Raw genomic sequence first — 13,483 nt, forward strand, 5'->3', positions numbered from 1 at the left:
ATTTCTTAAGAACCCTGTCCATGCTCATCACTTTCAACTCCAATAACTTTAGAAGGGATTATTCTACTGCTTTGAAAGTTGGCGTTGATCATCAAAAGAATGTGTTCATCAAGCATGCACAATTTCAGCTTAATCTGATAATCCCTTCATTGTTGTTACTCTGGTGGTTATCATCCTGTTATTTGTTTCATTTATCACACAGCTAGTGCGGCTTGCTAAAGATTAAGCACTTGGATAGACCCTGTTCTTCAAAGCCTCTTTTCTCAGTTCACACTTATCCAGAGTGTGTGCTTTCTTTCCAGTATTTAGATAGGTTAGGAGAGTCCATATGGATTGAGTTATATATGACTTTAAAGCTTAGAATCTGCTCTTTCAGAATCTGCCCTTAACTAAAAATCCATTACAGGTGACTTTTTGTTGGTTTTGTGGTGCAGGGTCACACATACAACTTTTGGTCTCCTGATAAGCATCAAATTTCTTATTTTTCAGCCAGACAGCTTCACTTTGTACATAGCTTAATGAGGGTTATGTGGGGATGGGGGTATCATTGACACCCATGTCATTAACCTAGCACATAACACTAAACACATGAAAACAGTTCCATTTATTGCCACTTGATATTACTAAAAAAAAAAAAAAAAAAAAAAAAAGGTATTCTGTTTAGATGCAATGCTTTGTAAGCACTATGTAGTTATTAAATGACATTTAACATAAAGTCCATAAGATTAGACTGCCTTGACACAAGGCAGTTGAAATTCAAACACAAGGCAGTTGAAATTCAAACAGAGACAAAAAAAAAAAAAAAAAGGGAAAGGAAATGGCAAGATGTCTGCTTGACTCAGGGGTGGTTTCCAAACTTTAGGACTAAACTTCGAAATGTTGGGTGCTAAAAGTCTGCCATGCCGGCTAAAATATTTGAAAAAATAATAATGACAGGAAAGGAGGAAATTTCCAGGTTGTGTCTCTCCCACTCAGGAAAATGCAGCATTTGTCAAACAAGAATCTCTTACATAAAGCTTTGATATATGTGACCCGCTACAACAAAAGGATCCTAAATTCGCCGACAGGTGAGCCGAGAAAATCGAGTTTGAAGTCAAATCATCAAAATTCTTCAAAACGTTTGGATTTCTGGTTTTGACATAATTTTGTAATCTAATGTATTTTCTATCACCAGCCGAAATTTCAAAGCTAAATGATCAAAGGAAAGGCAAGAAAACAGCATTTTTCTGGGCCATGATTTTCCTACTTTCAACGGAATGGATTTTTGAGAAGATTATGTCATCAACTGGGTAAGCATATATCTGACCACAATTTGGTTGCAAGACACCTGACAATTATAATAAAGAAAAACACAACAATAATGATATGACACAGAAGAGTCTATAGGTAAACGGTATGAAACTTTTGTGGCAGATGGACAACAGATGGACACCATTTGGGTTCCGTAAGATCCGCAGCCACTTCCAGTTGACAAGACTAGAGATAATCTTCAAGAGTTGTGTGAAATGGTCTACACAATTTCAAAGAGAGACTACTCTCACGAAATCTGAGAATATTCCTACTACTTTTGTTTTTTTCAGCACCAGGTAAAATAATGGCCACAATCTTAAATCCAGTTTAACGTTGAATTCATCTCGCTCACCGACTTTACCCACTGAATACATTTCCAGGTGAGTGTTGATAAATTCTTCATTTTTAAAGCTCCTAATAGGATAATTAGCAGAGCTTTTTTCATCAGCATTTAGTAATCCATCCAAACTTCACCTATTTGAAAAGTTAGCAATGTGCCTCTGTCCAACAGGAAGGCCATGGTTACGCAGTTAGGATGAGAAGCATTTAATAGGTAATCTCCATTCATTGACAGTATAGTTTCCAGACATGGGTGTAAAGTGACAAAGAGAGCACTCCAGGCTTGTGTCACTCAGCGAACAAAGTACATTACAGATTACGAAATCACAATACTTATACGGCTAATGCAAGAGAAGTCACTTGGCTGTACACAATACTTGTCTATCAGCATTGCTGTACACTGTCAGAACTTTGTGTTTGGTTCTGTGGCACCGAGTTCACAATGACCGGTATGTCCTCGCCCTGGACTTTGTGCTTGAACATGTGGCTGGTGTAGTTCTGTTGGATGGCAAACTTCTTGCCACAAATCTGGCATGAGAACGGTTTCTCGTCCGTGTGCTTGCTCCTTGTGTGCACTTCAAGCACGTACTTGGCAGTGAAGCCCTTCCCGCAGACGAGGCAGACAAAGGGGCGGATTCCCTTGTGGCGAAGCTCGTGCTTCTGGAGGGGCACCTTGTTGGTGAAGCCGCGGTTGCAGAACGAGCAAAAGAAGCGCGGCGTCCGCGTCTGGTGTATCCTGCGCTTGTGGTCGCGCACCCCTTTGCGGTCACGGAAGCCCCTGCCGCAGAGGTCGCACTTGAAGGGCTTCAGGCCCGTGTGCTCCCCCTGGTGGTTGTTGAGGGCGCTCTCCGACGAGAACGTCCGGGGGCAGAGGGAGCAGCGGTACATGCGGTTCTGTTCGTGGCACTGGTAATGGTTGAGGAAGCTGCACTCCGTCATGAACATGCGCGGACAGAGGTTGCACTTGTAGGTTCCTTTTCCCTCGTGGGCCTCCTTCTCGTGATGGTCAGCTCTCGCTCTGCAAGTGTACGTCTTTGGACAATAGCGACATTTGAACGGTCGCGGCTTTGCATAGTAGCTCTCAACCTTTCCGAGCATATCCTTTGGCTCTTCTGGCTGCGCCTTGCCTTTCTGACTGGGTTTACGAGGTTGCTGATTATGCATGTCGCTCTCTACTGGTTCTTCTGATGAAACATTTTCTGATGATGGAGCATCTTCTCTGGGATATTCCCTTGCCTTTTGCATTCTATACGTCATCTTCTTTTTCCACAACTCATTGGAAACCTTCATCCTCCGAACATCCTTTGATTCCCTGTGGGTCTTTTCGTGGCGACTGCGATCTCTTTTCGTCTGTAGGACGGCGGAACAAATTTGGCACTTGAATCCGGCGCTTGGTTGCACACCGTGAACATCGCGATAATGCCGAAAGAGGCAACTTTTTGCCTTGTACGACTTGTCGCACTTGCTGCACTGGTGCGTGCTCGTGTCGTGCTGAACCATGTGCCTCACGAGCGCGTAGGCCGTGTTCTGTCTCTCCCCACAAACCTGACAGGTGTGCTCCTCGGTTACCTCGTGGAAGCGCATGTGCGCCTCCAGCCGGCCCTCCGTGGGAAAGTTCTTCCCGCACACCTTACAGACGAATTTCTGGACCGTGGACTTAACGTTGGGCAGTTTCTTACTGTTCTCCCCGGTCTCACCCTGGGGAGGTGGGACGACCCCTTCCTGGAGTTTGCCCCTGGTCTTTGGCTCCCACCTGATGACTGGTCGCAATTCATCAGAGCAGGCTGAGCCGTGGTCAAACTTAATGTGGCGAAACATGCACTTTGCTGAAGGCAGTTCAACACTGCATAAATCACACTGGAACTTGCCCTTCTCTGTATTGAAAGAGAAAAAGAAAAGATCAAAATGTTAACTACAGCAAGTGAGGGAAAAGAAGTTAACAAAATTAAAAGTGAAGTCATAATGCTATCACCAAAGTACTACCAGAAGGAATTCTGTGCTTAAGCAGTTGGGCTTAGGTTCCTTTTCAATGCCTGTTGCTTTACTCTTATGGGGAGATGCACGACTGATTGACTAGAGACTTTGTGACACAGCTGTTGTGCGGAGTTCGCAGATTAATAGCTTGGGGTGCATTCAAGCGCTCTCCTAAAGTGAACCGACCAGTTCCAAACTCGCGCTAGAGGAGCCCTCTAACGCTCCTAAAGTGTACCATACTGAACTCAATCGAGCCAAAAGTTGACCATTTTCCGATGTGCTTCAACAAAATGTTTGCATATATGAAGAATGCACATAACATGCACATACGTCATTATACAAAGAGTTCATTCTCTTGTTCGGGACATCGATAAGTAGTTTAAGGGCGTGAATGACCCTCTTTCTACAAAATTTGTGACCCCCTGTAAAAATAACTCATGAGGTACGCTTTCTCAACAGAGCACTCAAATGCTCCAAATACAGTACAGCAAAGCATGGTTTACTTTGGTTTGCTTTTGAGTGCTTGAACACACCCATCGACACTCAGTTTGGGATCTGAATGCTTTGCAGCTCAATGAAATATGTAGAAATACCTCTAACAAACATGGTTAGATACAAGATCTTTTTGTAAATCTGATATGCTTCTTAATCTACCTTCACTATTCTTCCTTTAACCCATTGAAGACGGTTTGATTTTGCTACAACACACATTTCCCATACGTGCTTACCCCAGTATACTCGGGACTCGTCCTCAACAGGTTTAATAAAGAAAGGTGGCTCCATCAGCAAAAAATGGGACCTGAGTGATTGCCACTACAGTTATTTTAAATTACATACACCATAGCATAACTTGTATCTTTGTGAATTCTGAATGAATGTCTTTATCCATACTAATTACATGCTCTGTATTTGAATGGAAATGGAATGTAAAATGGACAGAAATGATATTGCAGAAAAAACTGTCACTAAATAAACAGTCACTGATACGATGCTATGTATTCTCTACAGAATTTACAAGGTTTCCTCTTCCCAGCCACATACAGCACACATAACATATCATAATATCTGCAATTTTCAACAAAAGCCTGGGAGAGAGCCTAGAGCACCTTTGTTGTACTTGAGGTCTTCAAGTGCTGTCTTGAAGCCGATGCTGCCGGCGTACTCATCACAGTAGAAAACCCTGAGCTCACTTCCTGGTTCAATGTACTTTGCAGCCCTGAAGTAGATGTGGCCGTACTGTTGGAATGCTTCCACGTTGATCTCCTCAGTGGACGACGCACATTTCACGAAAGACATCCACGTCCTTTGGTCCCTCTTCTTCCCATCCATGTAAAAGTACACTTTACCACCTGTACAAAGCTACAATCCGTAGGAAAAACAGAAAAGGATGGAAAGAGATGGAAAACGGACAGTGAAAAAAAAAATGCTGCTGCAGATACAGCTTTATCATCTTCAGCCTCTTTGTTTGTTGTTGACTTTTGTTGTTATACAAGTAATTTTATAATGATAATAACATCTTATCTATCCAGGGTGGCCTCTTCAGTGTTGCCGCTGCTCTACCAGAAGGCCCTGCCATTATTATTACCCCGGCGTTGCCCGGTACTAATTTATACACCTGGGTCAAGAGGGACATGGTGGGTAAAAACAGCTTGTCCCAGGATGGAAGCACTGGGCGGGAACCAAACTCTGGTCCACAGATTGGGAGTCAAGAGCCTTATCCACTGTGAAGCAGCACCCCCATTGTTGTTGTTGTTGTTTTTGTTGTTGTTGTTGTTGTTGTTGTTTCTTTTTCTTTTTCCTCCAGAACCCAGGCCAGATATAGATAAGCATGATTGAGTAGTGACAAAACTTCAGTGATGCATTAATAAAAATTTCATTAATTGAGATTTGGAAGACATCAAGGTGCTGCATTGATGTGATCTGAAGTAGACACCATAATTACCTACGCCAAGGGAGGAGGTTATGTTTTCATTGGCCTTGGTTTGTTGGTTTGTCTGTGTGCGAAATACCTCAAAACGTTGTGAACGGATTTGGATGCAACTTACAGGAAAGGTTGAGAATGACACAAGTAACAGATGATTAAATTTGGGTAGTGATCCAGGCATTTTTGAAGTACAACTGTATTTTCAATATTTTGGCAGTTAGGATCAATGAACTTGGGAATCACACTGCGCATTTTTGAGGTTTTCACACGTGCACTAGAGTCCATGTTCTAGTTTCTGGCCCAGGGTGAGGCGCGCCACACAGCTGGCATCGATGACGTAACAAAAAGTTTCTATATAGGGAAATCGGGCGATTTTCAGCATGCATGTACGTATTGGGGAGAGATCACTGATCTCTACGGAAGAACAAGATCAGTGGTGGAAATGAGCTGCTTGGCGGAGGTCTGCGCTCTCAGAGTGCTTCTCTAGTTTGCTATTGTATCCATGGCATCTGTGTGTAAACTTCAATAAGACGACATGCACATACTATGTAGTAGATGACATAAGATGTCATTATCGTATATTCATTGGCAATCATGACAAGTCAACTAAATTTAAGTTAAAGGCTCATTCTATCAAACATGCAAACTTAGTCCAGTGTTAGTTGGAATTGGCCAGTGTACACTATGCAGTGTACAGCAGCTTGGCTGGAAGTGAAACTTAAACCGTTGAGCACGAGTCCCGAGTATACTCGGGCAGGTGTCTATGGGAAATGCATGTTAAAGTAGAAAAATTAGTCCGTCCTCAGCGGGTTAAAGTACATCTTAACAGTGCTTTAGAGACCAAGCAATGATCGGATATTTAAAAACAAGTGTTGTAAGTGTTCTTATATCACTTACAAATTACAATATATTCTTTATTGAGTTTGTACAACTAACATCTATAACTATGACAACGAGAATAAAAAAAAATGCAAGAAAACGACAACAAATGGATCTAGTAGCATGGTAGGTGTGGGTACTTGTACATTGCACTCCCATTATAATGAAAAAGGTTACAACGAAATTCCACTTACAACAAAATGAAAATTCTGGCTGCAGCATTATCGGCTCTATGTATTTTTATTGTTTGTTTGTTCGTTTATAACGAAATTTCGATATAACGAAAGAAAATTACCTGTCCCTAGGACTTTGTTACAACAGGAGTCCACTGTACTATAAAACCAGAAGTATTTGCACACCTGAAACTTTCATGATCGTCGCAAGATGAAGCCAAAATTTGCGAAAGTAAGATGTATGCAAAAGTTCTTGTCCACACAATGTATACTTGAATGAAAGTGGAAACACTGTGCTTTGCCCTGTAATGATAATTTCTGAAATGCTCTGCATACATTGTACACAGTCAAAGAAAACTAACCATAGCCTACCAATAATGGTCACAGATTTACCTCCCATGCAGTCTCTTTAGTGGCTCCATTCTCTTCATCCAAGAGGTTGCCACCGAAAGGTCCAAAGACCACACCCTTCTCCACCTCACTCCTAGCAACCACACCCAAGATGCTTTTTCTCTCAGCCTGCGAGGTCTTGAAGGACAAGATCTCCGGCAGGCGAAGACCAGTGAACTTTCTCGCGGACTTCGCAACGGATAGATCCTCTGGCTGTGAGGTGCTATTGGTGTGCGGTTTGTCCAAATCTGGCCCAATGTCGGTGCACTCCGCTGGTGCCGTTGGCTCCCGGGTTGATGCTGGTGCCTCCAGGGTTTCTGCTGGTGGGTTCCGGGTTCCTGCCGGTGATGCCCGTACTAGCATTGGTCCTGGGTGACTGGCCTTGGCACCGGAGCTTGATGCTGCACTCGGTTGGAGTATCTGACGAGTGGAGTTGCTTGGTGGTGCACTGGAGGTGCTGGGTGGTGTCAGGTTGCGGCGTGGTACCGCTTGTAGCCGCTGCATCTGGTGTGCCTCGGTGGGAGAGTAGCTATGCGAACTCTGGTCGGTGGGTTGCACCAGCACATTAGGGCAGTGCAGCATTGGTGTTGAACCTGGAAGACAGTGGATAATGCCATTATCCCTCAGCACAAAGCTGCCTCTTGCAGTGTAAATTTTTATTCACTGAAATTAGCATCTACAGATTTAGACAAATTATTTGACGGCCTTTGTGAATAAATTGATGATAACAACGAGGCACAGAAATAACACATTTTCACCCTGTACTAATTTGACACTCACACACAATCACTCTTGTTGTGGCAGTTTTGTGTTTAAGAGAGAAGCAGCCTTGGGTAGTTCAGCCATCAAAGCATTACATGTTAAGTATTACCTCTCTATGAAGTCTAAAATGGAACTCAAACATGACAAAATTGAGTTGATGAAAGTGCTTTATAGTTTATCTCTCTACAAATGCAAAATCTTGTTCCATGGCACTAGTGAAGACTTTATTAATTTCTTGTGCAATACAAGACATCAGTGGGAGTGTGATTCAAACTGAGCCCTGACTATAACAACTACACCATAATAATTATCATACACATGTAGGGTACAGCACTCTGTGGGAAAAAGCCAGTTTTGATGAATATAATCCTATAAGAGTGGTTGACATGGGTGGTGATGTCATCTACTGGTATCCAGAATTGTTTGAGGATATCTGCAAGGTCAATAATTGAATGAAAGCATGAATGATACTTTTCAGGGAATATCATGTGATGAGCAGTCAACAAATCGCATGGTAAACGTCAGTCTCGAAAAAGATGTTGGCATTTTATCTATGTACTACTATATGGGTATCCAGCCCGCATCCTCACCAGCATACAGGGGCCTCAGCATCGTAGCTTGCCCACTCTCATAGTCACTCCTTCCCCTGGACTGCTCTGCATGTTCCAGGACGTAGGCCTGCTGCGAAAGAGGGGAGAGCAGGGCCGAGTGGTACGGGAGCTGGTGGGGGTACGGCGGCATGTGTTGCCCATGTTGCTGCTGCTGTTGTTGCTGCTGTTGTGGCTGCGTCGGATTATGCCGGCCATCTTCTCTGTCTCCACCATAGAAGCCGTCCCTGCATGCCTCTGAGTAGGAGGGGTCCATCTCTTCTGCTTCACCTCCTCGATGCTATTTTCTTGTTTAATGCACCACACCTGCAAACTGTACAGCAGAAAGATCTTATTTATAGCAAATGAATCACAAATTACCCTACATCAATGTAATTAAGCAATTTAGTCAGTGTTTTAGCATTAGCCTTGATAGAAATTATGGGCATACATACAGTAATTGGGCAGGATTCAAACCTACCACACGTATGCCCTGCTGATCACATAACAGGCATCGAATAAAGAATTTCATGAATTCAAATAATTATGCAGTACCTGCTGAAGGCTACAAGGATTAGAACCAACACTGGCTGTCGGGTGGGAGCTACAGCTGTACGTGGTTGAGTGGATTAACAGATGCCTGTCCAGTGATCAGGTTTCATGATGTATGAATGAATGAATAAATGAATGAATGAACTTGTCATAACCACTTTCATTTACTGCATATAATTAGCTGATCACTATCAATATGCCAGCCCAAGAATAATGGATTTCAGGGCATTGAACTACAGTAGATTGATTCAACATCTGGCATCATACACTGTAGTGACTAGACAGAAAAATCTGTCTGTCCTGAAGAGTTTTATTTACGTTTTTTTTGTTTGTTTGTTTTTGTTTTTGTTTTACTTTTACTGTTCTTCTGTTCTATATTCATAGGAAAGGGATTCCACGAAGCCAGATATACAGTTGTAGCCTCTGGCATACCTGAATAAATACAGACTGATATCTTTGGTCTACACAGTGCAGTTAGATGTTTGGCGTCACTTTCAACATGATTAAAAGCATCACTGCACATGTACGCAATTGAGCTAGCTACAGTAGGTTACCCGTCAGGCCATGGTCCACCATGGAAGCAGGAGAAGACATTTGTTTCTCCCCTAGCTAGGGTCTAGTCTTCAGGCAGCTCAGAGTAGGGCTAACAATCAGACTCGATGGTTGAGACACTGTGCTTCACAATAAATACACACCATTGCACTGCACACATGCACAGCACTGTTCAAGCGGAGTGTAACACCACGATACTGTCTGCAAGGGCAAGGCCTAAAGTAAACAACCAACCACAGCTGAGCTGAGAGTGTCCAGAGTATAAACTGTCCGCCTGCTGTCTTAGACAGAAAAATCCGTCTGAGGAGTTTTTTCTTTTTAACAGTTAGATATATGATACACTTGGTTTGTGGTTCACCATGTGTAGTCCTTGGAAGGACTGTTGGAATGACAGGAGAAAAGAAAGAAAGGTCAGATAAGAGGTAAGAAATTGGGTGAGAGTATTCTTTCTGGAGTGTGTGTAGCCCTGAAAAGACTCCTGAGGACAGACAGTCAACTGTCTGAAATGCTCAAGTCCTTTCCTAAGCTCTTCTATCTCTTTGGTTCACAGTCCTTTTCAGGACTACACACACTCCAGAAAGAATACTCTCACCCAATTTCTTACCTCTTATCCGACCTTTCTTTCTTTTCTCCTGTCATTCCAACAGTCCTTCTAGGGACTACACATGGTGAACCGCAAACCGAGTGTATCCCATGTAAATTTACATTTGTACAACACCATGCAAATGCCTTCCTTCAAAAATCATCCGAGTTAGATATATAGAGTAAAATACCCTGTTTGTGCCAGGCTTTGTACAGGGTGCCTGTTTACGGCAAGGGCCATTTCATTCATTGATGAAAAGGCCCAATCAGTCGGGGGGTGTCACTTCCCAAAACACTTGCGAGTATTAAACTCCCGCTTGTGATAAGTTGTGTTCTACAGTGGGACTAGTTGTAGTAATTAAAGCACACATGATGTTCATTAGATTCTAGTGCTGATTAGCTGTTTTATTGATGAATGAAAGTGCCCCTGCCAGAAATAGGCACCCTGCCGTATATTGGGTATTTTACTCTAATCATTTTTTTTTTTTTTTTTTTTTTTTTTTTACATTTACGGCTCTCCATTACTGCATTTAATAGGAGGGGATTCCGTGAAGTGAAGACAGACATTCATTTCCAGGTAGACTAATCTCCGCTGAACATATCCCCAACAATACAAACTGATCTTTTTAATGGACTTAAGAAATATGTCTCTTTTGCCTACTGTTTACTGCTGATATTAAGGTCTAGAACTCTAGGTTATTTAAAATTATCTGAGAGTCTACGTTAGCACTGGTCAGGGCCTTATTATAAACGACAACGTACTGTCGTAAATTAAATTTACACGTGTTCTCTGGTTTGGAAACCAAACTGCCACCTCAACGTGTCCTCAATTAAATTACTCGTCTCGGAAAAATCGTACAATACCAAGGTCCAGGTAATGTCTGCTTTCTCAATAAGAAATGTTAACAATTGGAATGCACTACCCAAGGAAGTCATCAACGCTACCACCATAAACCAATTCAAGTCGTCCCTAGAAAGACACTGGAGAAACAACCCAATCAAATTATGAGCCCCACCTGAGACGGGACAGAACTGTAACGAGGGACAAATTAGCCCGACCAGACGCTGTTAATACGCTACGCGAATACAGCGTCTGACCAACGAGCGGGCACCTTCAAAGTGGGGAACCACAACACAACTACAAAACTTATGAAAATTTATACGTTCTTTATAAACAATGTACACGTTACCAAACGTTACTCACCTTAAGTGCATGCTTGTATTACAGAAGGTTCGTAAGTCCATTGAGAGCCCTCGTGATAAGTCCGTGGAACCAAAAAATGATACTTTCTGGCGGATTCCCTAACACCGTCGCGGTTCATCGTTGCAGAATTCAAAATGGCGCCTTGATCTCTGCGGAAATCTTTTGCGTGCGTGCGATGCGCTGCTTGAGTGTTGGTGTAGCAGCACGGTCGACAGCGCGACCTTTTGAAAGGGCATTCAGATCATGTGACCTCCCGAATATTGGAAATGGCCTGGCGTGAAAGACGATATACCGTTCGTGAACCGTTCACACATGCTGCATATAACCATCGATTTAGGTAAGTTATTGAATCTAGATTTCAATACCCATAGCATAGATATGAAGTCTCATTATCATTTTGTTTGTCAGATGAGTTTGAAGTGGCAAAAAAATGATCTAAAGTATCAAAATTCAATCCGATCGCATGCGATCGTTGGACCCTCTTCGTGTTTGGAGCTCCGTTGGTACAGCCCTGTCGCGCTACGTATGTACAGCGGCGACTGGGCTGTGTATAGTTAGGGACAAATAAGCTTTGCTTCCAGTCTCTACACCCAAGTAAACCCAAGTAAGTAAGTAAGCAAGTAAGTAAGTAAGTAATGCTCGTTTAAAGTTAGATCTAGTCGTAGAACTAATACTAAGTGTAAAAATATAAATTAACTCGACGTTTTAATCCAATGATCAATGCACCTGTCAGTCCAACGGCAATTTCAACAGCTGGGACTAAGGAATCTCACATACATAGGTCTACTGTTAACTTCCATTCCATTTCATGATTTCTCATGTTTGCCTGTGTATGTCCTGGTAATTAACGTTCAAGCTTTCTGAGCTATTAGTGATATGCTAACAAGCAAGTGACTTGGATATAATACTCACATATCAAATCTGGAAAAATAGTGCGGGTTCGAATCATGAAATAATCACATTTATCTTCTGAGCTGGTTAGACGTCTGCAGTCTCGCAAAGACGCTGCACAATCAATCACTCAACACAGACTGTGCCTTTGCCCTGCTTCGCCCGGGCGCGGGGTGGTGCAGTGGGGTGGGGGGGGGGGGGGGGGGGGAATTGGGGGAGGGGATCGATACTCCGAGGGATCGAAGGAGACGACAATGACACACCCGACTATCTGATGCACTTGGAAAACTTGATTGTAATTATTAAGTGTTTGTTTCACTGCAAGAAGGGGGGGGGGGGGGGGGGGTCATGATGGGGACATCGCGAAAGGAAAGGACGGATACTATATTCAGTGCTTTCCAACCCGCGGTCAGCAATCCGCGCAGCTTCCATACAGTCAACCCTATCCTACTCAGTAATTTTATGAATGCACTCAGTTGTCCACATATATAGGCCTATAAGATAAGTTTTGAGGTGATTCGATGTCATGACATTCATGAAAACTCCTCAGCATCCCCCCCCCCCCGATAAAAATGGTACACCGATTTTTTTTTTTTTTTTTTTTTTTTTTTTTTTTTGTAAACGCACCCCCTCTTTACGGAATTCCTGGATCCGCCCCTGATACATGTTTATGCAATGAGATAAGCCATAAGCATCACAGGTCGCAAAGTTCATAATAAAAAGAGTAGAAGAAAAATAAGAAGAAGAAAAAGAAGAGAAAATTTTTACATTCTATGACATGGTGATCTAAACAATGCGTTCATTATAGAGATGTGCAGTTAATGACGTCATCTTCTTTTTCCCCAAATTTGTACTTTGAGATGGGTAAACTGGCCTACAAGTTTCAAGTAAACATCAGTCTGACCAATGACTATGACTTTTGTTTGGCTGCCATTCATATTGAAGTAGAACTTGGAACACGGAATTAAAAATGATCCCTTTATTGACACATACGCGCGGGTTTTCTCTTCAACGAGAGTTATCCCAGATCTCTTTTTCTCATTCCATGCATGGGTCTTATGCTGCGGCGGATCGGCGATGGGGGGGGGGGGGGGGGGGTTGGGCTGTGGGGCGGCATCGGGCCAGCACCCCTTCCTTTAGTTGTTAAAACAAAATAAAACAGAAAAAAAAAATGGAGGGGCATGTCACACAACACAACCCAATTCTACGTCGGGATATCGCTCAACAAACTTAAGGTGAAATTGATGGTCAGCTATCTTTAATCTTTAGTTTTTATTTTTTCTGAAAGAGCAGGAATCATAGGTCATAATATTACATATAAAATGTGAGAAATTACGTGTTTGTTATAGGCCTATATCTATATTTGCTTGTCTTTTTTTAGTTA

General features: G+C 42.6%; 1 protein-coding gene across 1 annotated transcript; it reads right to left on the bottom strand.

Annotated features, from left to right (window-relative positions):
- Positions 1-1,994: 1,994 nt before the first annotated feature.
- On the bottom strand, positions 1,995-12,217 carry LOC140229404 (uncharacterized). Its single transcript, XM_072309657.1, has 5 exons — positions 12,121-12,217; positions 8,322-8,652; positions 6,973-7,562; positions 4,710-4,962; positions 1,995-3,503 (listed from the first exon to the last, which is right to left on the bottom strand). The coding sequence occupies exons 2-5, from the start codon at positions 8,593-8,595 to the stop codon at positions 2,014-2,016; spliced, it is 2,607 nt and encodes an 868-aa protein (XP_072165758.1). The 5' UTR covers positions 8,596-8,652; positions 12,121-12,217; the 3' UTR covers positions 1,995-2,013.
- Positions 12,218-13,483: the final 1,266 nt, after the last annotated feature.

This window comes from Diadema setosum, chromosome 6 (assembly GCF_964275005.1).
Source record: "Diadema setosum chromosome 6, eeDiaSeto1, whole genome shotgun sequence".
In the NCBI taxonomy this organism is placed as follows: domain Eukaryota; kingdom Metazoa; phylum Echinodermata; class Echinoidea; order Diadematoida; family Diadematidae; genus Diadema; species Diadema setosum.

Excerpts from the sequence above, each read along its gene's own strand:
- LOC140229404 (XM_072309657.1), bottom strand. The coding sequence starts at position 8,595 with ATGGACCCCTCCTACTCAGAGGCATGCAGGGACGGCTTCTATGGTGGA. Across the intron at positions 4,963-6,972 it reads CTAAAGAGACTGCATGGGAG|CTTTGTACAGGTGGTAAAGT; the intron begins GTAAATCTGTGA and ends TACGGATTGTAG. Across the intron at positions 3,504-4,709 it reads AGACCTCAAGTACAACAAAG|AGAAGGGCAAGTTCCAGTGT; the intron begins GTGCTCTAGGCT and ends CTTTCAATACAG.